The sequence below is a fragment of the Salmo salar genome, chromosome ssa26, assembly GCF_905237065.1.
Source record: "Salmo salar chromosome ssa26, Ssal_v3.1, whole genome shotgun sequence".
NCBI classification, from domain to species: domain Eukaryota; kingdom Metazoa; phylum Chordata; class Actinopteri; order Salmoniformes; family Salmonidae; genus Salmo; species Salmo salar.
Genome location: NC_059467.1, coordinates 41,443,908 through 41,468,972, shown reverse-complemented (window position 1 = coordinate 41,468,972; position 25,065 = coordinate 41,443,908). Strand labels below are relative to the sequence as shown.

Below are 25,065 nucleotides of genomic sequence, written 5' to 3'. Positions count from 1 at the left end.
CCCACTGGGCACACACATCAATCAGTTCAACAACTAGATTTGATTTACATTTGGTTGAGTTGTCAACTACCATGAATTCAACGTGAAAACAACCGAACAATGTCATCACATTATTGGATTTAGGTCTCTTACATTGATGACTTTTTACAAATCCAAATCTTTTCCCAAGTTGATTCAACGTCAACACATTTTGATTTTTTATTTTATTTTTATTATTACGTGAAAACATTTATTCAACCAGTGTTTGCCCAGTGGGTAATAGGATAATAATACATAATAATTCCCTTCTTGATTCAAACATATCTGACCTATCTGCTGATGTCAGGTGCAATCCTGAAATGATACCTTGATATCACAACATCTTGCATCTGATTGACAGTTGTTACCTCGTCTAACCTTTTACCGTTCTGTGTAAACCAATCTTCCAATGCCTGTCACTGTTGAAATTGACGGTAGAGGTGAAAATCTTTTGAGATGGGCTTCTCATCCAGAATACAGATTTTACAGGCATCATCCCTGTGCAACTACAGTTTATAATCCCTACGGCTCTTCGAAGACTGATACGTGTTGAAATTGATTTTACGAGACAGGGCAGTAGCGATTCAGAATATTTATGTGCAGTAATTTAGCGAAGAACCTTGATACTAAATCTTAGTGGGAATAACACAGGCCTTAACCTATCCTGAAAGGATTTGATTGCTTGATATGGAATGTCATCACTTCTGCATTTTATTATCAAGGAGAAACCACAAGACAAAAAGGAGTGTGAGATCAGTGTCTGGGTTTTGTCTCTTGCCTTTGAGTTTGATTCGTAACGTAGTGAGAGAGAGAAGAATCCATCCACTTAGAAGGTCCAGTGCCAAGACTGTGGTTAATGGTGGCCATTTTGGAAACCACTGCCACACAAATTAGTTGTTGCTTTTAAAAACTGGTCAAGTACCAGATGTGTTAAGTTAAAGCAATAGTTCGTCCATATTTCATTACAAAATGGCTTATTTGTTTCCTTACCCTAAAAGCAGTCTGGACAAAGAGAGACATTAACCCACATTTGTTTTGTGTACGTAGCCACTGTCACCAACCGCTATCCTTAGCATTTTCTAACTAAAAACATTTACATTTTAGTCATTTAGCTTATGTTCTTATCCAGAGCGAGTGTTAGTTCACAAAAAAAAAATTATAATTGTGAGGGGAGCATGTGCTGTGGGGTTATTACAAATATTGTATGAATGTTATGACCAAGCTATATGATCAGTTTTTACTTAGTGAACACCCTGGCTGTATAAAGTGTCACAAAGAGAGATAGTGAAAAGGAGAGCAAGGCAGACTGACTTCTTACCCATCCATCAACCAGACTGGTGCTTTATTGCTACAGCTGGTGAGTTCTGCTGGTATTGACTTGTTTGTATCCTAAGGCTAACAGAAGTGTAATCCCAGAGCCATCTGTTGAATAGGCTGCTGTATAGACAGTTCAACCTCAGGTAATGGGAGGTTTATGTTGTCTACTACTGTAGGAACGTTTTTAAAGACATGCATTGTTACTTGTTAAATATACCAGACATTGCACCATTCCCATCTGCCTTGGAGGGATATAAAAGGAAGAATATAACAGACTGGGAAGTCCAGGAGTCAACCACATTTGAACCCACATGTCGAGCACATTGTTCAGACCCTTCTATGCAAAAAATACGCACTGCAGTTTACCAGTCTCCCCCCCAAAAATGAGTTGCTCTAGTCGCTATTGCAAATGATTTGATTTCAACACGTATTCAGAACAGGCCCACGCCGTTACATAGGAAGTACAGTATGCAGACTTATATTTTGAACATGTTTTGTATTAACATCACAGTTCAGGCCTTATGGTAATCCACTATATAATCCACTATATTTAGTATAGTTGTCTACGTCCTGCTTGCTATGTTTTGATTTGAAGCTTCTGAAAGAGGTTGCTAAGCTATGAAAGATAACAGCATCAGCGTTGTAGAGACTTCTCTTCTAACCATTCCCCTAATGGTGTGGAATGTCTGTTGCTATTTCACAAAGCCTGTGGAATACCAGACAACAGTTTGCCACCATGAAAGCCTTTTTGTTTGGGCGGATGATGTTTGATCACAAGAATGAGATGTTTTGGAATGGTTGGCGTTTGAAAAGTGAAAGCAGAGAGTGAATAAGGGAAATTATCATGATGGCTGTCATGCCTCTGTCTTTAATGGAAGCCTTGAAGTCCATGACCCACATGAGTTTGGGCCTGGAGCTCCAGTTCTGTTGAAACAGAGGAAGGTTCTGACTCATGGCCAAGTCCACAACAACTCTTGGCTCTTGGCTGTGCATGTAATTCCATTTATATGAGTGTTGATAATGGCCCACTGTGTGTTAGTTGAATTGCATAAGAATGTCTCATTATTCTTCGGCTGAAGACTCGCACAGCTGATTGTGACATAGGGACCTTGCGTAACTCTGTTATCAACCCAGAAAAAAACATTACTCTGACATAAATGTAACATTATTCGGAGACAAGTTATTTTGGCTCATTTGCGGTGTCTGTGGTATTTGGACTTGTGTGCTCCGTTGAGCAGTCCACATTTCTCTTGCAGCACAATTCTATTTTAGTGATCAATCAACGAGGCCTGCTTTTGCAGATTTTCTTCAATAAGATTTTGGCATGCAAAAGTTTTCCCTTCAAAAAACACTCAAGGCTAAGTTTTCTTTTGCTCATTTGTGCTGTCTGTGAGGTTGGTACTCACATGCCCTGTGAAGACAATTGGTTGGCTAGTACAAAGCTTCTATTTTTGTGTTTGCAGATATTTTATTATTTCTGTTTGTCTGACTTTAGGATGTTGACTGGAGAAGTTTTCCTGTCGCAATATTGCTGTGGCATTTCAAATGCTTCTATCTCCAAATAATGATCTGTGGCATGAAAGCATAATCTCTGTTATCCCGTCTCAGAGAGGGGTAGATGTGAGACAGAGGTGATGTGGCGCGGATCCTGTCTTAACTGCTGACATTCACAACTACCCAGAGAGGTGTTTCTTCCAATCACTGAGGCATGTCATAATGTGTGTTGAGAATGGTGGCCATTTTGTCTTTTTAAAGTCTCTGTGTGGTCCATCTCCTGGAGGATTTGACCTTGATATGACTTGTCCTTGTCCAGATGACATCATGGAAATAACACTGGTTGAGGGCGGTTGTAAATCACTGTTTATTAAGCTTGCAGCATAAACTTTGTAGCTAACAATTCAAAACCACATTGTTATGTTGTGCTGAATACTTTAATATAGTGTTTTATGGTTCACGTTTTTTACTGCAGCAGTTCAGTTTTTCCAGTGGGGTGAGGGTGTGTGCGTACAGTGTGTGTGTGCGCGTTAGAGGTCACCTGTACCCGAAGACACGATCCGGGACCCAGGAAGATCCAGAATTCTAAATAATATCACGGGTCTGGGTTGGATCTGATATGATTGCCTCGGGTATGTGTAATTTTAACTGACTTGAGAGCAAACTGCAAAAACATATATATTATCAAATACAAATTACCTATCAACTATTAAAGACTACCAGAACCCACTGGATTCTCCAATTACATTGAATGAACTACAGGACAAAATAAAAACCCTCCAACCCAAAAAGGCCTGTGGGGTTGATAGTATCCTAAATGAAATTATAAAATGTACAGACCACAAATTCCAATTGGCTATACTTTAACATCATCCTCAGCTGTGGAATCTTTCCCAATATTTGGAACCAAGGACTGATCACCCCAATCCACAAAAGTGGAGATACATTTGACCCCAAGAACTACTGGGGGATATGCGTCAACAGCAACCTTGGGAAAATCCTCTGCATTATTAGAGAGAGAGAGCGAGAGAGAGCAAGAGGACCTAACTCACTCTATTAAATTAATCAAAACAGGAACATTTTACATTTGGGTGGAAATTATCTCAGCAGAGAAAAATGTCATCCTGTGTGCTACCTATATCCCCCAGTAGAATCCTCATACTTTAATGAAGACAGCATCTCCATCCTGGAGGGGGAAATCAATCATTTCCAGGCCCAGGGACATGTACTAGTCTGTAGCGACCTAAATGACAGAACTGGATAAGAACCTGACATCCTCAGCACACGGGGACAAACACCGACCTGGAGGTGACAGTATTCCCCGCCCCATATGCCCCCCTAGGCACAACTACGACATCATAACCAACAAAAACGGGTCACAACTCCTGCAGCTCTGTCGCTCGCTGGGTATGTACATAGTCAATGGTAGGCTTCGAGGGGACTCCTGTAGACTACTTTATCACTGACCTCAACCCAGAGCCTCTCAGCATTCAGTCAGTCCACTGACACCCTTATCACATCACAGCAAAATTACAGTCTACTTGAACAGAGCAATACTCAATCATGAGGCATCAAAGCCAAAGGAACTAAATAATATTAAGAAATGCTATAGATGGAAGGAAAGTAGATTGGAAACCTACCAAAAAACTATTAGGCAGCAACAAATTCAATCCCTTTTTGACAACTTCCTAGACAAAATGTTTCACTGAAATAGTGAAGTTGTAAACTTGGTAGTAGAAAACCTGAACCATATATTTGACCTCTTAGCTTCCCTATCAAATCTAAACATTTCAAACAGAAAAAAAGGAACAGCACATCAGAAATCAGCTCAATGTAATTGAAGAATCCATAGACTCTAACCACTTCTGTGAAAATTGGAAAACACTAAACAAACCTCAACACAAAGAGTTTCAGTTGAAGTTGGAAGTTTACATACACCTTAGCCAAATACATTTAAACTCAGCTTTTCACAATTCCTGACATTTAATTCGAGTAAAAATTCCCTGTTTTAGGTCAGTTAGGATCACCACTTTATTTTAAGAATGTGAAATGTCAGAATAATAGTAAAGAGAATGATTTATTTCAGCTTTTATTTCTTTCATCACATTCCCAATCAGAACTTTACATACACTCAATTAGTATTTGGTAGCATTGCCTTTAAATTGTTTAACTTGGGTCAAACTTTTCGGGTAGCCTTCCACAAGCTCCCACAATAAGTTGGGTGAATTTTGGCCCATTCCTCCTGACAGAGCTGGTGTAACCGAGTCAGGTTTGTAGGCCTCCTTGCTCGCACACACTTTTTCAGTTCTGCCCACACATTTTCTATAGGATTGAGGTCAGAGCTTTGTGATGGCCATTCCAATACCTTGACTTTGTTGTCCTTAAGCCATTTTGCCACAACTTTGGAAGTATGCTTGAGGTCATTGTCCATTTCGAAGACCCATTTGCGACCAAGCTTTAACTTCCTGACTGATGTCTTGAGATGTTGCTTCAATATATCCACATGATTTTCCTACCTCATGATGCCACCTATTTTGTGAAGTCCCTCCTGCACCAGTCCCTCCTGCAGCAAAGCACCCCCACAACATGATGCTGCCACCCCCATGCTTCACGGTTGGGATGGTGTTCTTCGGCTTGCAAGCCTACCCGTTTTCCTCCAAACATAACGATTGTCATTATGGCCAAACAGTAGTCTGGCTTTTTTTATGACGATTTTGGAGCAGTGGCTTCTTCCTTGCTGAGGGGCCTTTCAAGTCATTTTTTATTTATTACCTTTATTTAACTAGGCAAGTCAGTTAAGAACACAGTCTTATTTTCAATGGCAGCCTAGGAACAGTGGGTTAACTGCCTTGTTCAGGGGTAGAACGACAGATTTTTACCTCGTCAGCTCAGAGATTCAATCTTGCAACCTTTCGGTTACTAGTCCAATGCAATAACCACTAGGCTACCTGCCGCCCCATTATGTCGATATAGGACTTGTTTTACTGAGGATATAGATACTTTTATACCTGTTTCCTCCAGCATCTTCACAAGGTCCTTTCCTGTTGTTCTGGGATTGATTTGCACTTTTCGCACCAAAGTACGTTCATCTCTAGGAGACAGAACGCGTCTCCTTCCTGAACGGTATGGCGGCTGCGTGGTCCCATGGTGTTTACACTTGCATAATATTGTTTGTACAGACGAATATGGTACCTTCAGGTGTTTGGAAATTGCTCCCAAGGATGAACCAAACTTGTGGAGGTCTACAATTTGTTTTCTGAGGTCTTGGCTGATTTCTTTTGATTTTCCCATGATGTCAAGCAAAGAGGCACTGGGTTTGAAGGTAGGCCTTGGAATACATCCACAGGTACACCTCCAATTGACTCAAATGGGGTCAATTAGCCTATCAGAAGCTTCTAAAGCCATGACATAATTTTCAGGAATTTTCCAAGCTGTCACAGTCACAGTCAACTTAGTGTATGTAAACTTCTGACCCACTGGAATTGTGATACATTGAATTATATGTGAAATAATCTGTCTGTAAACAATTATTGGAAAAATGACTTGTGTCATGCACAAAGTAGATGTCCTAACCAACTTGCCAAAACTATAGTTTGTTACCAAGAAATTTGTGGAGTGGTTGAAAAACAGGTTTTAGTGACTCCAAGCGTATGTACAAGTGTAGGTACATTTCATACAAAGTCATCAAAGCGGCAATAGGCTACAGTCATAGAGATTCCGTGTGTGGAAAAGTTTTTTATTTAACTAGGCAAGTCAGTTAAGAGCAAATTCTTATTTACAATGATGTCCTACCCCGGACGATGCTGGGCCAATTGTGCGCCGCCCTATGGGACTCCCAATCACGTCCGGATGTGATACAGCCTGGATTTGAACCAGGGACTGTAGTGACACCTCTTGCACTGAGATGCAGTGCCTTAGACCGCTGTGCCACTCGGGAGCCAGTCAGGAATTAGGAGATGTCTAATCAGTGGAAGAGTTAAAGTTAAAGGAGAAGAATGGGGTACAATGACCAAGAGCCAAAAGGTAGGCTGCTACTTTATATTCTGAATGGTGTTGTTATTTGTAACTGAGAAAAGCACATTCATTGCAGCCTCAATTAGCCTATCTAGCTAATGTTAGCTCGCTTAACTAGCTTTGCCCTGTTTGATGCAGTCAAGACATGTACTATGCAATCATATTTGATGATAAAAAACCTAGCTACGGCAGCTATTAGACTAGTATCGTGCGACTCGGCTTGGTTGGTTGCTGTCTCTCCCTCCCTCCTCGCTTCTCTCCGTGTCACTCATTCACAGTACAGCCGCTCCCCCGCCTGCTAGAGCGGCATCTCTCTCTCCCTCCTCGCTAATACATTTTTTTAGCTTAAAATAATACTTTGCTGCTGCTTCCATCACTCGGATGGGATCGGGTACTGATACTATCAGGTCTATATGGAACGGGTCTAGTTGTCCTTGGGTCCGTTCGGAACAGGTCTCTATATTTCAAAAATATATATTCATGTATATCCGGTCCGGGTGTGAAAGCCGCAGGTCCATTTCGGAACGGGTCTAACTTTTTGGACCCGTGAAGACCTCTAGCATGCGTGCATACGTTCATTCATGTGTGTTCATGCATGTGAGTGTGTGTCTATGTGTTCATGCATGTGAGTGTGTGTGTCTATGTGTTCATGCATGCGAGTGTGTGTCTCTGTGTGTTCATGCATGCGAGTGTGTGTCTCTGTGTGTTCATGCATGTGAGTGTCATGGCTATCCCCCCAGAGGGAAGTGTGTGTACCTGGGCTTTACCAAGTGTCAGGTGTGTCACGCCATCAAGGCCTTATGGGAGAGAACCAGTCCAGAACCAGTCCAGGGTCAGAAACAGAAACATACAATTCCCAAACTATGTCGATGTCACTGGTACTGACGGACTGGGGGGGGTCCTGGTACTGACTGACTGGGGGATCCTGGTACTGACTGACTGGGGGGTCCTGGTACTGACGGACTGGGGGGTCCTGGTACTGACTGACTGGGGGGTACTGGAACTGACGGACTGGGGGTCCTGGTACTGATGGACTGGGGGGTAATGACGGACTGGGGGTACTGGTATTGACTGACTGGGGGTACTGGTACTGACGGACTGGGGGGTCCTGGCACTGACTAACTGGGGGGTTCTGGTACTGATGGACTGGGGGTACTGATGGACTGGGAGGTACTAGTACTGACTGACTGGGGGGTACTGGTACTGACTGACTGGGGATACTGGTACTGACTGACTGGGGGGTACTGGTACTGACTGACTGGGAGATACTGGTACTGACGGACTGGGGGGTCCTGGCAATGACTAACTGGGGGTACTGGTACTGATGGACCGTGGAGTACTGACGGACTGGGAGGTACTGGTACTGACTGACTGGGGGGTACTGGTACTGACTGACTGGGGGGTACTGGTATTGACTGACTGGGATATACTGGTACTGACTGACTGGGGGGTACTGACTGACTGGGGGGTACTGGTACTGACTGACTGGGAGATACTGGTACTGACGGACTGGGGGGTCCTGGCAATGACTAACTGGGGGGTACTGGTACTGATGGACCGGGGAGTACTGGTACTGACGGACTGCGGGGTCCTGGTGGGCGCATGAATCTCATTATGGTTTGTTCATGCTACACAAGCAGCACTACAACACATCTAATAACAATAGCAACCTGATTTGAAGAATACTAAAGAATACTGGTGTGGTGACCGTTTTATGTAATGTGTAAAAGCTCTGTCCTCCACTGAAGTGCTCCAACACCATGAATAAAAGTAGGGCAGTATGTTCATATGCACACAACATGGCCTCTCACTGACTCAATAACAGTTTGAGTGAACATCAGGTGTCTTCTACGGTAGTGCTGCTGGTGCAGTGAATATGCTGTGCCTTGTTCTTCCATTAGCCCTGTATAGAGCCAGATGAAACCCATCAGTGCTTCTTCCCTCAAATTGGACCAGTCCACACAAAGCCTTCTTCACATTCTATTACTGGACCTTGGATGAAATAGTTCATAATAGAGAATTCATGTGGTTTCTCTGCCTGGAACACCCAGGAGAAAAAGCTAATAAGACAGACAAAAGCTTATAGAAAAACATGAATAAACCAGGTTGGATTGGCACTGAGCAGGTCTGTGTTATCACACGTGTCCACCTGTCTGATACATGTGGTAGGGGACATTAATGGAGCTTCTCTGGTGGAAAGAAATTCATTCTGCTGTTGCCCCTCTCTACCATGTGAATCATATAAGCAGACAGAAGGACTAGTCAATAAGGGGCTAAGAACAAAACAAAATAAAAGACCATTTAAAAGGCCATTTCCGTCAAACTTCGCTCTCGTGCTTCAAACAGGAAGTGTGTGTGTGTGTGTGTGTGCTACATAGTGAAGAAGAGAGAGGTAAAGCATGAGCCAGCATGTGATAAACAGTTACATTTCTCGTCTACAGCAACAGGGAAATCACTGTATGCTTCAGGCTTCCCTCATTATGCTTTATGCTTCAGGCTTCCCTTCCTAATGCTTCAGGCTTCTCTTCCTAATGCTTCAGGCTTCCCTTCCTAATGCTTCAGGCTTCCCTCATTATGCATCAGGCTTCCCTCATTATGCTTCAGGCTTCCCTCCATTATGCTTCAGGCTTCCCTCATTATGCTTCAGGCTTCCCTCCATTATGCTTCAGGCTTCCCTCATGCTTCAGGCTTCCCTCATTATGATTCAGGCTTCCCTTCCTAATGCTTCAGGCTTCCCTCCCTAATGCTTCAGGCTTCCCTCCCTAATGCTTCGGGCTTCCCTCCCTAATGCTTCAGGCTTCCCTCCCTAATGCTTCAGGCTTCCCTCATTATGATTCAGGCTTCCCTCCCTAATGCTTCAGGCTTCCCTCCCTAATGCTTCAGGCTTCCCTCCCTAATGCTTCAGGCTTCCCTCCCTAATGCTTTAGGCTTCCCTCCATTATGCTTCTGGCTTCCCTCCCTTATGCTTCAGGCTTCCCTCTATTATGCTTTGTACTATTTAATTGTTAACTCCGTTTGTACACTCCTCGATTCCTCATCTCTGTGCCTTTCTGTTTCTGTCCAGCACCGGACTATTGGATGTGTGCATGGGGCGGCAGGCAGCCTAGTGGTTAGAGCATTGGGACAGTAACCGAAAGGTTGCTGGATTGAATCCCCGAGCTGACAAGGTTGTTCTGCCCCTGAAACCCACTGTTTCCCGGTAGGCTGTCATTATAAATAAGAATTTGTTCTTAACTGACTTGCCTGGTTAAATACAAAAAAAGGTTTCCTTTTTCACTACCTGATTTATTACTATGGACAGTGAGGGGAGGCTGCCTGTCCTTGTTAATTACCATGGACAGTGAGGGAGGCTGCCAGGCCTTGTTAATTACCATGGACAGTGAGGGAGGCTGCCAGGCCTTGTTAATTACCATGGACAGTGAGGGGAGGCTGCCAGGCCTTGTTAATTACCATGGACAGTGAGGGAAGCTGCCAGGCCTTGTTAATTACCATGGACAGTGAGGGAAGCTGCCAGGCCTTGTTAATTACCATGGACAGTGAGGGGAGGCTGCCAGGCCTGGTTTATTGCTATGGACAGTGAGGGAAGCTGCCAGGCCTTGTTAATTACCATGGACAGTGAGGGAAGCTGCCAGGCCTTGTTAATTACCATGGACAGTGAGGGGAGGCTGCCAGGCCTTGTTAATTACCATGGACAGTGAGGGGAGGCTGCCAGGCCTTGTTAATTACCATGGACAGTGAGGGAAGCTGCCAGGCCTTGTTAATTACCATGGACAGTGAGGGAAGCTGCCAGGCCTTGTTAATTACCATGGACAGTGAGGGGAGGCTGCCAGGCCTTGTTAATTACCATGGACAGTGAGGGAAGCTGCCAGGCCTTGTTAATTACCATGGACAGTGAGGGGAGGCTGCCAGGCCTTGTTAATTACCATGGACAGTGAGGGGAGGCTGCCAGGCCTTGTTAATTACCATGGACAGTGAGGGGAGGCTGCCAGGCCTTGTTAATTACCATGGACAGTGAGGGGAGGCTGCCAGGCCTGGTTTATTACTATGGACAGTGAGGGGAGGCTGCCAGGCCTTGTTAATTACCATGGACAGTGAGGGGAGGCTGCCAGGCCTGGTTAATTACTATGGACAGTGAGGGAAGCTGCCAGGCCTTGTTAATTACCATGGACAGTGAGGGGAGGCTGCCAGGCCTGGTTTATTGCTATGGACAGTGAGGGGAGGCTGCCAGGCCTGGTTTATTACTATGGACAGTGAGGGGAGGCTGCCAGGCCTGGTTTATTACTATGGACAGTGAGGGGAGGCTGCCAGGCCTGGTTTATTACTATGGACAGTGAGGGGAGGCTGCCAGGCAAGGGGGAATGTGGAAAATGTGCAGTGGGCTGTGACTGAGTGCAAAGCCTTCTGTCTCAGTGAACTCAGCAAGTCTAATGGTGTGTATCCCAATCTCACTTTCTCTTCTCCTCTAATTGTCACACCTCTTCTCTTATTTCGCTCTAATTTCTCTCTCTCTCTCAACCCCCCCACCCCACCCTCTCTCTCTCTCTGTCAACCCCCCCACCCTCTCTCTCTGTCTCTCTCTCTGTGTGAAAGTTGACAGCGCTGGGCAGCTTCCACAAGTCAGTAATGAGGGGTACTCTGGGGAAGCCCCTGCCCAAGGAGAGACTCATTGATCCAGACAGACCGACAGGCCGGCTAGTAGTTCCAAACCCCACAGCTCCCTCTCCAAAGCGCTTTTCCCCTGAGCACACACAGACAGGTTTGGTAGAAAGTTTGAGATTTAAAGTTGGAATTGATAGATCACAACTCTGGTTGTTACTTGGTAGGGAAAAAAGGTACTTATAAACTTGGTGGTTCTAGTCCTGAATGCTGATTGGCTAACAGCTGTGGTATATCAGACCGTATACCACGGGTATGACAAAACATTTATTGCCTAAATATGCTTTGTCTGATATGTCATTGGGTTGTTTGGAAGGTGGTCATTCATATACATTCATATTCATTAACATAGGCGGTGACCCGATCCTGTAGGTTCATGCTCTACAACATTTGCAGAGTACGACCCTGCCTCACACAGGAAGCGGCGCAGGTCCTAATCCAGGCACTTGTCATCTCCCGTCTGGATTACTGCAACTCGCTGTTGGCTGGGCTCCCTGCCTGTGCCATTAAACCCCTACAACTCATCCAGAACGCCGCAGCCCGTCTGGTGTTCAACCTTCCCAAGTTCTCTCACGTCACCCCGCTCCTCCGCTCTCTCCACTGGCTTCCAGTTGAAGCTCGCATCCGCTACAAGACCATGGTGATTGCCTACGGAGCTGTGAAGGGAACGGCACCTCCATACCTTCAGGCTCTGATCAGGCCCTACACCCAAACAAGGGCACTGCGTTCATCCACCACTGGCCTGCTGGCCCCCTACCTCTGAGGAAGCACAGTTCCCGCTCAGCCCAGTCAAAACTGTTCGCTGCTCTGGCACCCCAATGGTGGAACAAGCTCCCTCACGACGCCAGGACAGCGGAGTCAATCACCACCTTCCGGAGACACCTGAAACCCCACCTCTTTAAGGAATACCTAGGATAGGATAAAGTAATCCTTCTAACCCCCCCCCTTAAAAGATTTAGATGCACTATTGTAAAGTGGTTGTTCCACTGGATATCATAAGGTGAATGCACCATTTTGTAAGTCGCTCTGGATAAGAGCGTCTGCTAAATGACTTAAATGTAATGTAAAAATGTAAATATATCACTGTTCCTCTACATAGACTATATGCAGTATGCCATGGTTGAACCTTTAGTAATGGTCCTTGTTCATTTTGGTAGTTATTTTAGATTTAGTCTTAGTTTTAATCTTAAAATACCTTTTTAATCACATTTTAGTAATTTCATCCTTCCTTAGTTTTAGTTATCAGTTTTAGTCTAGCTTTAGTCAGACATTTTAGTCACCATAGTCAGTGTGTTTGTTTCTATTAAATAATGAATATTTAGGCTTCCTGTAACTTCCATCATGTGCACATTTCATATCAAATTAAATGTCCATTAGTTTCATGTGGAATTCTCGTCTCGTTACATTTTCATCTACTAAAATGTATTTGTAATAGTTATTGTTTTTTTTCCAGGGCGTCTCGTCTCGTTATCGTCATAGTTTTAGTCAGGAAAAGTAGGTTGTTGAGTATTTTTCATCATAGTTGTTGTTGATGTAGCTTTAAACCAGTGCGTTGTGATCCTCTTGCCAGGTCCAACCTCTCCCTGGTCTACTGGCCTGCATTTCCAATGTGAATGAGGTCATCCCATCTCTCCCGGAGTCATGCCCCAGTAGTACGTCTAATGAACCCTGGGTTATATTCAGTCACTGTGAAGAGGATGCAAAGAAATGCACCCTCTTTTCAAACAGTGCAGTACAGTGGCGTGGGACGAGAGTACGAGGTCTGTGAACAAGAGGCTCCAGTTGCTTCAAATTTCCCCCCGGTGCTATAATAGTCCATGGATACTGCTGCTTCCAGTACAGTTTGAGAGTGGAAAGCCAGAGGAAGTCCACATAAAGCAGGCCTACAGGATGTGCCTCTCTCCCCCCTCTCTCTGTGTACTGTCATGTTGTTCCATGTGGGAGGGGTTGGACGGTTAGTGGGGGAGTGGATCATACCATAAGAAGGGGAGGTGGTGGGGGGAGGGGTGCAGGAAACGGTGTGGGATAGCATTTCAGCTGTGACCTCTGACCCCTGTGATGTTAGGGCACTCTGTGATCTGGGGCAGCATAGGGAAATTATGTTGCGCTGACAGAAGCTTCTGAGGACTGTGAGATAAATTGGTTTCTCTGTGGTGGAGCTGGTGGTTAAGACAGGAGTGTAGTGGACTTGACTGAATCCTCTGTGGTGGAGCTGGTTGTTAAGACAGAAGTGTAGTGGACTTGACTGAATCCTCTGTGGTGGAGCTGGTTAAGACAGGAGGGTAGTGGACTTGACTGAATCCTCTGTGGTGGAGCTGGTGGTTAAGACAGGAGGGTAGTGAACTTGACTGAATCCTCTGTGGTGGAGCTGGTGGTTAAGACAGAAGTGTAGTGGACTTGACTGAATCCTCTGTGGTGGAGCTGGTTGTTAAGACAGAAGTGTAGTGGACTTGACTGAATCCTCTGTGGTGGAGCTGGTTAAGACAGGAGGGTAGTGGACTTGACTGAATCCTCTGTGGTGGAGCTGGTGGTTAAGACAGGAGGGTAGTGAACTTGACTGAATCCTCTGTGGTGGAGCTGGTTGTTAAGACAGAAGTGTAGTGGACTTGACTGAACCCTCTGTGGTGGAGCTGGTTAAGACAGGAGGGTAGTGGACTTGACTGAACCCTCTGTGGTGGAGCTGGTGGTTAAGACAGGAGTGTAGTGGACTTGACTGAATCCTCTGTGGTGGAGCTGGTGGTTAAGACAGGAGTGTAGTGGACTTGACTGAATCCTCTGTGGTGGAGCTGGTTGTTAAGACAGAAGTGTAGTGGACTTGACTGAATCCTCTGTGGTGGAGCTGGTTGTTAAGACAGAAGTGTAGTGGACTTGACTGAACCCTCTGTGGTGGAGCTGGTTAAGACAGGAGGGTAGTGGACTTGACTGAACCCTCTGTGGTGGAGCTGGTTGTTAAGACAGGAGTGTAGTGGACTTGACTGAACCCTCTGTGGTGGAGCTGGTTGTTAAGACAGGAGGGTAGTGGACTTGACTGAATCCTCTGTGGTGGAGCTGGTTGTTAAGACAGAAGTGTAGTGGACTTGACTGAACCCTCTGTGGTGGAGCTGGTTGTTAAGACAGGAGTGTAGTGGACTTGACTGAACCCTCTGTGGTGGAGCTGGTTGTTAAGACAGGAGTGTAGTGGACTTGACTGAACCCTCTGTGGTGGAGCTGGTTGTTAAGACAGGAGTGTAGTGGACTTGACTGAATCCTCTGTGGTGGAGCTGGTTGTTAAGACAGAAGTGTAGTGGACTTGACTGAACCCTCTGTGGTGGAGCTGGTTAAGACAGGAGGGTAGTGGACTTGACTGAACCCTCTGTGGTGGAGCTGGTGGTTAAGACAGGAGTGTAGTGGACTTGACTGAATCCTCTGTGGTGGAGCTGGTTGTTAAGACAGAAGTGTAGTGGACTTGACTGAACCCTCTGTGGTGGAGCTGGTTAAGACAGGAGGGTAGTGGACTTGACTGAACCCTCGGTGGTGGAGCTGGTTAAGACAGGAGGGTAGTGGACTTGACTGAACCCTCTGTGGTGGAGCTGGTGGTTAAGACAGGAGGGTAGTGGACTTGACTGAACCCTCTGTGGTGGAGCTGGTTGTTAAGATAGAAGTGTAGTGGACTTGACTGAACCCTCTGTGGTGGAGCTGGTGGTTAAGACAGGAGGGTAGTGGACTTGACTGAACCCTCTGTGGTGGAGCTGGTTAAGACAGGAGGATAGTGGACTTGACTGAACCCTCTGTGGTGGAGCTGGTTGTTAAGATAGAAGTGTAGTGGACTTGACTGAACCCTCTGTGGTGGAGCTGGTTGTTAAGACAGAAGTGTAGTGGACTTGACTGAACCCTCTGTGGTGGAGCTGGTTGTTAAGATAGAAGTGTAGTGGATTTGACTGAATGCTCTCAAGCCATGGCTTGTCTTCCAGCTACATTAGGGGCGAAAAACACTGAGGCGGATTGTTAAGTACTTTCCGTGTGCCCATGTCTGTCCAATGATGAAGTACAGTAGGAGGATTACTGTGTGTGGAAGAGTTGTGTTGGAACATTTGACACAATAATGTACTTGTTCCTAACTTGTACAAGTCTGAACAACCGGAGTTCATCTCGCTGTTTATTAGCTCAAGATTGGCTGTAGACTGTTGTATTTGAGCAAGACGCTCTTTGTATGTTTTTGTGATCCATTTTAAAATGGAATAAAGTATATTGTATGTCTTGGATGTGTGTCAGAGGGGATAGATAGAAAGCCTGCAGCCGGCATATTCTGTACCACATGCTTCAGTCGACCTCGCTTCACAATATACTGCGCTTTCTTTATTCCTATCACTGTGTATTGTGGAGCTGGCTGAGGAAAGCATATGGGAACAGAATATACTACTATCTCCTCCTTGACTACTATCTTGACCTTGACCTAGAATTCCCCATTTAAGATGGCTCATCTACCATGATTCAGATTCATGAGACACGGATATGTTCCTATACCACCACTTCATTGCTGGTTATTGTTTGTATATGTTTTGTATATTTTGTTCTGAATGTTCTTGCTGTTGGGCTCTGGTGGGTAAGATTTCCAAACTTGAAACGTACTCACCAGTGAGGAAAAAAACATGGCTCCTCTAGCTAATTAGTCTGCAATGAGATTTGCTTGTTGTGAGATATTTTGTGAAATGTACAAAATATTACCCTGGACTCTATAGTTTAAGCAAGGAGTCAACTCAGGATGTTGGAATTTCAGCATTACAAATTACTCCAGTTCCTAGAATAGTTTCAGCAAATGGTCTGTGCCAAGAAAAGCATATTTATTTCAATCTCTATTGCGTTTCCTGGGTTTACTGTGATAACAACCCAGCTCTCTGGGGGGTCTCGCTACCTAGCATTACAGCAATATTAGAATTTGACTGGAGAAGGAAGCTTTGTGCACACTTAAAGCACACTGTAGACAGGATACCTCCACGAAATCGCTGCTGACAAAGGTGAGTCGTGGTTAAAAATAAAGCTTTGCTTTTCGGTGACTGTTAGTGTATGTGCGTATCCTGTCTGCTTTTATTCACAGGATTATGTCTTGTTTTTACTCAGCACCTGCAACTCAACACCTCAGCAACTCATCCAAACTCACCTTCCACTGTCGCTACGCTAACTCACCCAGACTCAACTTCCTCCAGTCTCTACTCTAACTCATCCAGACTCACCTTCCTCTGTTGCTACGCTAGCTCATCCAGACTCACTTTCCTATGTTGCTACGCTAGCTCATCCAGACTCACCTTCCTCTGTTGCTACGCTAGCTCATCCAGACTCACCTTCCTCCCAGTCGCTACTCTAACTCATCCAGACTCACCTTCCTCTGTTGCTACGCTAGCTCATCCAGACTCACCTTCCTCTGTTGCTACGCTAGCTCATCCAGACTCACCTTCCACTCAGTCCCTACGCTAGCTCATCCACACCCACCTTCCTCTGTTGCTACGCTAGCTCATCCAGACTCACCTTCCTCTGTTGCTACGCTAGCTCATCCAGACTCACCTTCCACTCAGTCCCTACGCTAGCTCATCCAGACTCACCTTCCTCTGTTGCTACGCTAGCTCATCCAGACTCACCTTCCTCTGTTGCTACGCTAGCTCATCCAGACTCACCTTCCTCCAGTCTCTACTCTAACTCATCTCAACTCACCTTCCTCCAGTCTCTACTCTAACTCATCCAAACTCACCTTCCTCTGTTGCTACGCTTGCTCATCCAGACTCACCTTCCTCCCATTTGCTACTCTAACTCATCCAAACTCACCTTCCTCTGTTGCTACGCTAGCTCATCCAGACTCACCTTCCTCCAGTCTCTACTCTAACTCATCCAGACTCACCTTCCTCTGTTGCTACGCTAGCTCATCCAGACTCACCTTCCTCCAGTCTCTACTCTAACTCATCCAGACTCACCTTCCTCCAGTCTCTACTCTAACTCATCCAAACTCACCTTCCTCTGTTGCTACGCTAGCTCATCCAGACTCACCTTCCTCTGTTGCTACGCTAGCTCATCCAGACTCACCTTCCACTCAGTCCCTACGCTAGCTCATCCAGACTCACCTTCCTCTGTTGCTACGCTAGCTCATCCAGACTCACCTTCCTCTGTTGCTACGCTAGCTCATCCAGACTCACCTTCCTCTGTTGCTACGCTAGCTCATCCAGACTCACCTTCCTCTGTTGCTACGCTAGCTCATCCAGACTCACCTTCCTCCAGTCTCTACTCTAACTCATCTGAACTCACCTTCCTCCAGTCTCTACTCTAACTCATCCAAACTCACCTTCCTCTGTTGCTACGCTTGCTCATCCAGACTCACCTTCCTCCCAGTTGCTACTCTAACTCATCCAAACTCACCTTCCTCTGTTGCTACGCTAGCTCATCCAGACTCACCTTCCTCCAGTCTCTACTCTAACTCATCCAAACTCACCTTCCTCTGTTGCTACGCTAGCTCATCCAGACTCACCTTCCTCCAGTCTCTACTCTAACTCATCCAGACTCACCTTCCTCCAGTCTCTACCCTAACTCATCCAAACTCACCTTCCTCTGTTGCTACGCTAGCTCATCCAGACTCACCTTCCTCTGTTGCTACGCTAGCTCATCCAGACTCAGCTTCCACTCAGTCCCTACGCTAGCTCATCCAGACTCACCTTCCTCTGTTGCTACGCTAGCTCATCCAGACTCACCTTCCTCTGTTGCTACGCTAGCTCATCCAGACTCACCTTCCTCTGTTGCTACGCTAGCTCATCCAGACTCACCTTCCTCTGTTGCTACGCTAGCTCATCCAGACTCACCTTCCTCTGTTGCTACGCTAGCTCATCCAGACTCACCTTCCACTGTTGCTACGCTAGCTCATCCAGACTCGCCTTCCTCTGTTGCTACGCTAGCTCATCCAGACTCACCTTCCACTCAGTCCCTATGCTAACTCACCCGGACTCACCTTCCTCTGTTGCTACGCTAACTCATCCAGACTCACCTTCCTCTGTTGCTACGCTAGCTTACAGAGACTCACCTTCCTCTCAGCTCCTGGTTCTCAGGTAGTCCTGCCCCCAGAGCATCACTTGAGGTTTAGGAGAATGAGGCAGAGAACAGGAGAGGAAGGCTTCAGTTAAATCCTTCCCTCCACTCCCCTGCAGTGGGATGATAAAGGCAGTAGAACAATGAAGTCATTTCTAGTCCAGATGCTGAGAGGTTGGTTTTAAGAGACTATGGTGAACACTCTGAAAAACTGCTGAGATTTAGTACCTCTGAGATCTCTCTTTGTGTACAGCAGAGCTCAAGACCATCTCAACTTGACTTTGTTACAGAATGGTCCTGTAAAGCGTTCATAACTGTATATATAGCTTACGATGGATTAATTCCATTGCACTTTCCCATCATTGCTGGCCTTGTTTTTAGTTGGTACTTTAAACCAAATTGGTTACAGATTCATCACAATGTTCATGTAGCACTCAAGAAGACATCTAACTCCATCGCTTACTATTCATTTTTCAATTACATTTCTCTTTTCAATGCAAGAGGTGATCGATCATGCACAATCTTCCAAGAACTCAACATCCTCATCTCTACTTCTAAGGACATATCCTTGTAACCAGTGTTGGGGATAACTTTACAAAAGTAGAGTGTTACGTAATCTGATACATTTTTATGAGTCACTAGTAATATAACGCTTTACTTTCCATTCAAAGTAATATTGTAAAGTAAGTAATATGTAATATATTTCTATTTCAAGTAACTAATCCCAACAACTGCCTTCATTTCTTTTCATTGTGATTCTAATCACTAAGATCTGGCCTTGCATTATCAGTTGAAAAAAATGTAGGATAAAAGATAAATCTTACTGTAGACTGGAAAAGACCGCTTGAGAGCAGAGTTTAGCTCATTATTGTTTTTATTTCTGTTAGTTAGTTTTCAATATAGTTTTCAATATACCTCTGGCAATGTTTTATTAATTGAATAACTTATTCCTTTTTCCATTTCATATTCACTGATGTGCTTTTAATGGTGCTGTGAGAGGATAAATATTCCAAAGAACTTCTGCCCTCAATTTCCCTCGGCAACCGTGGCTTCAATCTATTATTCCCACAATACATCTGCAGGCGCTGAAAACGTTTTCATCCATTACAGGAGGTTAGCTACAGTCACAAGCTACAGTCATTTTGCACCCAATGGGGATATTATTTGGTTATTAAACCCCACATTATCTTTTTTTTAATCTGGGATTTCTCAGGGGAATTATTTGAAATGTTTTAATTATACAGTATTTGTCTAAATTTCCCATTGACAGCGAGGTATGATTTGATCTAAAGATATACTCTACTAAGTTAAAATCATACAGGGTTGACCTCTATCTCCCTTCCAAAGCACAGATGAATGGGGACGTATACCGCATAACTATATTGTTCTTCATCACTTTTAATGTCTCATAAGTGTCTTTCATTTGTGTGTTTTTGTTGAAAGGATCTGTATTGCTAGGACAAAATGGACAACGTCAGCAACACCCACTACAATCACTAAGATCTGGTACATGTCAGCCCTGAGGCCTCAGCAGACTTTAATTTCCCCTTTCTCTCTGTCTCAGATCAGGCCCCTATATGCTTTACATGTATATTTTAGCATAGGATTTGTCTTAATTACATCATGCATACAGATGATAGTGATTTGGCATTGTTAGCATCTCGTACTAGCTATACCTTGTTTAAGTGACCTTGGATGACTGGTCAACTCCTCAAAGGAGGTCTGTGACCATTAGTGATGAAAGATTATATCAGCTGATCTAAGAAGGGCTATATAAATACATTTGATTTGATTAGGAAAATTCCTCATCACCTTGTAAAATGCACAATAGCTGATTTGGTGATGATGATGTTTCTCATTATGTAACTTGTGAAATGTCATTATAATATTATGCAATGAACAAATCACATTATAATGAAGCAATCCCATAATCATGAAGACTTGTTTCGTTGTGTCATTCCATCATACTCTTATGACATCCATGTAATGTGAACCATGTGCTGCTTCGCTAGTGGTATTTGTGGCTATAGCCAGTCGTTGTCATGCTGGTAAGTCCCTCTCAGCTTTCCCTATATGAGAAAACCATGCTTGCATTTTGGTTATTTCACAATCACATAGTTACATTCTCACCACACATGTAATGTGAACCATGACCCTGACAACAACATACTGTATCATATGAGTGTTGCTAGTGTCTGTGCTTTTGTATTGCTGCAAAGCTGTGACTTTCAGATTCCTTTAAGTTGTTGTCCCCATGGTGCACATCTCTGTTGAATTCAGACGTCCCAGTGCCCTGACCTGAAGGAGCCTGTCAAGCATTTATAACACAAACAACCTTCGTTAGCACGCCTCTGTGAGCCTTGTTAGCGCGCCTCTGTGAGCCTCGTTAGCGCGCCTCTGTGAGCCTCGTTAGCGCGCCACTGTGAGCCTCGTTAGCGCGCCTCTGTGAGCACAGGGTAATAGAGCATGAGCAGGAATGCCTATGAGCCATCTGAGCAGTGACCTTTGAACTTAAGGGGCTCAGTGGTCCTGGTGTGTAGTTATTCAACCTTTAAGATCTCTTCATAGTACAAAGTCTGACTTGGGTCACAGTCTCTATTGGGCATAGGTAGCAATTATCTTTTCTATTAAGGGAACTTAGTTATGCAGAAGCTGTTGGTGTCCTTATTATGTCCTTATTATACCGAATTATTATACCGAATTGTCTCACAGATAACTCTCTCTGTGTCTCTGTCTCTCTCTCTCTCTCAGGGCTCACGTGTCTTCGTGACCGCCTCACATTCCGTTTCTGTCAGACCCTCCAGTGGCTTGGCCGATGCCACCTGCCCGCCGTGCGAACGCAGTGCTGCAAGACCTGCGGCCGGCGTTCCCGTGGCAACGAGCGCACGTCCCGTCGCTGAGGTCAGCGATCAATATAGGGTGGACACGGTCACCCACACTCTTACACTCTCACACGCACAGACATGGACACGCACAGACATGGACACGCACACACATGGACACGCACAGACATGGACACGCACACACATGGACATGCACACACATGGACACGCACACACATGGACACACATGGACACACACAACACATACAGATGATCAGGTAACAGCTCTGGACTTGCAAAATTGCAGCATCCATCTTGTCTATCTGTCATTGAAGGGTGAATCTTGAGCTGGATACACACACACACAATTTCTCATACAGGGGTCTAGTGTCAAATTGGTAGCTACACTCACCCTGCTGTCCTGGCTGCTGGGTCAGAGCTGCTGGGTCAGAGCTGCTGGGTCAGAGCTGTTGGGATAGAGCCACATTCTGGGGGGTAGGAAAACCATACCTGAGCTGTGCTTGATTAGTTTGCCTGGTATAATGGAACCAATGGAATAGTCCCAAAGGTGCTAATAGAATTATATCAAGCACTCCTCAAAAAAATGATTTAACACATAGTAGGATGGAACCACATGTCACAACACAAATTCCGCCAAACTGTATAAAGAAGAAACATGGTTGTTGCTCTCTCTACTGTTGAGATAATGATGTGTTTGTTTGCACTTTTCTCTCTGATGGATCCAACTGTTATTCTGTTTTGATTGTGAGAAATGTTGCAGCTGGAACACGGGGTTTAGTCATATGTCTGGTTCAGCCAGTAGCAACGTGGACTGGAACACGTGGTTTAGTCATATGTCTGGTTCAGCCAGTAGCAACTCGGACTGGAACACGTGGTTTAGTCATATGTCTGGTTCAGCCAGTAGCAACGTGGACTGGAACACGTGGTTTAGTCATATGTCTGGTTCAGCCAGTAGCAACGTGGACTGGAACACGTGGTTTAGTCATATGTCTGGTTCAGCCAGTAGCAACGTGGACTGGAACACGTGGTTTAGTCATATGTCTGGTTCAGCCAGTAGCAACTCGGACTGGAACACGTGGTTTAGTCATATGTCTGGTTCAGCCAGTAGCAACGTGGACTGGAACACGTGGTTTAGTCATATGTCTGGTTCAGCCAGTAGCAACGTGGACTGGAACACGTGGTTTAGTCATATGTCTGGTTCAGCCAGTAGCAACGTGGACTGGACCAGCGTACTGATTTAGCATACAGTTGTTACACATTGGTTAACTACAAGATTACCTTGTAGCTCGTACAATGCTTTGTCTTGATAGCAGCTGATGTAGCGACAAGTACATGTAGTGTAAGCAACACCACTTGTCAAGTTGGTTCCCAGCTTGTGAATAATGCTTTATAAAGCAGCTACGTAGTGTAATTAGAGTTTCATGAATGCTTATGAAGTGAGTAAAAAAAAAAAGCCAAATTCTTTGACAATGGTGCTGCGAAAATAACCTGGTGCTAGAGGCGGCCTCGAGCGTCAAACTCCGTCAGGTGTTGGCTGACCAGTGCCTTTTCTACTTGAATCCTTCCTTCCATTAAAGTATTTGTCTCTAAATTCTGCCGTTTTAGTATTTGACATTTTAGTATTTGTCTCTAAATCTCAGTAGAATTCAGCTTTGACCTTACGTACAGTAATGGGAGAATTGTTGTTCAGTGTACAGGTGAATAGAATCATTAGAGTAATGTTACTTTTAGCCATTCTCAGAGAATTACGGAGGGCATAGAGGTTTTAGAACAACAGCAAGGGAGGAATATATGAATTGCTAATTTAAGTTATCAGTGCATTGCTTTTATAAATTAGAATGAATAATTTTGTATGCCTCCAAGATTGAGTATTTCTACTGTCATTTTGATGTAGTGAGTGGCTGTCATATTTTGTTTAGGCAATATGCAAACACTTGACCCGCCTCCCCTAATTTATGCACTCAGATGTGTAATTATTACTAATGATGATACATTGTTCTAAGAATTAATTTCCTGTCAAATGTTTCGCTTTTAAATCAGTTCTTTCAGAATTCCTTTGTTTTTGAGGATACTCTGTTAAAAAACAACTAAATATTTTCTTATCATGGCACTGATAAATCAGCAATACTTACAGTAGTTTCAACTCTGAGACCTTTATTCTTATTCACCTTTCTTTTAACCACTTTTTTTGACAACTTAGTTTATTTTGTAAATCTGTGACCACTGAGAGATACCGTATATGTGTCACTTTTGACTTTGAAATGTCCTTTTTTAGTTTGACCATACACATTAGAGTTGATAATGATGATAAACCTTCAGCAGTCCTTTACGAGACTCAGAAGCAGTTTATATCACTCCTGATTCAGGGATCCTTTTAGTCATGCAACCTGAGGAAATTAGGATTTACCACAAGGTTTGTTCTGACAGATGAGTGATTAGTCTTGTAAATGTTTTGCTTTATAAGTGATGTATCCTCTATGTACAGTCATGTTTTTCCAGCAGCTTCCCATTCCTGTAGGGGTGGGACAGAGGTTATTCTATGCTCTGGGCTATATTGGCACCATCTGTAAGCGCTGTGGTGAGGTTGAACTCTGACTTCCACCTGAGGTTGATGGTGAGAACCAGGGCAGAGTAGCTGCCTGAGGCTTTCCTGCAGTGGATATGTGGCATACTACTATTTGTGAAACAACGTTTGCATATTCATCTCTAAAGGGCACAGGGAAAGATCTCTTTTGTTGTTTCATCTTGCCTCTTAACAATGCTCAGCATGTTCAACAGCACTCAAACCCATCCACTTACAAAATCCATTTCATCATGCTTTTTTGTGTTCATCAATAGTACATTTATTTTGTAACATAAATGTTTGTACTTTACATTTTGTATTTATACCACTTCAAATAAAATTGTTGAAAATAAAAACCCAGTTTGATGCATTATTCTGCTGTGTTTCATGATTAAAAAGAATATTCCATGTACAGTGTTTCCATTCAAAGCTACAGGGAGGCTGGTTGTCAAGTATTTCATGTCTCCAGTCAGAAAGTCACAGATCTGAAACTCTTTATGCAGGCAGCTTTTCACTTGAGACGATTCAGACCAGAAGCCAACGTCCTCAGAGGAAGTAAAGCACTGCTGAGGGTTTTTATGTACACCAGTTTCTTTTCTTCTTCTTTTGTAAGATTCTTTTTTTGTAACAATACAAACGACAACATACAAGACACTCACAAACATCCACAACATCACCCCTGCCCGGACCCAAGTGCTCACACCCTCCATCTCCAGCGCATCAAACTGCACCATTTTGTTTCTCTCTGTCGCACATGCACTTTCAACATTTAGATAATAAAACATCTGACCTTTCCATTGTGTTAACAATGGAGGATTGGTTGATTTCCAGTTTTGTAAGTATACGTTTTTTTCAAGATGATTGATGAGAAAATTATCGTCCAACCCATCGGGTATCTCACTGCACCTTCATATGTCTTGAAATATGCAGACAGACAAATTAAAAGTAAATTTACATTGTAATACAGCCAACAGCCAACTTTGTCCACCATTTTAAAAAAAACACATCACTCTTTTCCACCCAGCCTTCGTTATCTCAGACACATGGACTGGAGGGTGATTTACACTTTTTCAATTAACAATCATTTAGATAGGTAAAGAAGTGGTGGAGTTTTGGAGA

The 25,065-nt window shown here is 44.2% G+C and overlaps 1 protein-coding gene across 1 annotated transcript in view; it reads left to right on the top strand.

The window, feature by feature from the left end:
* The window catches only part of LOC106592618 (A disintegrin and metalloproteinase with thrombospondin motifs 7-like), a 166,638-nt gene extending 142,336 nt beyond the window's left edge, over positions 1-24,302 (top strand). Inside the window, 1 exon segment of the mRNA XM_045708312.1 lies at positions 21,292-24,302. Coding sequence (XP_045564268.1) covers positions 21,292-21,440 — 149 coding nt within the window. The 3' untranslated portion in view covers positions 21,441-24,302.
* The last annotated feature ends 763 nt before the right edge of the window (positions 24,303-25,065 follow it).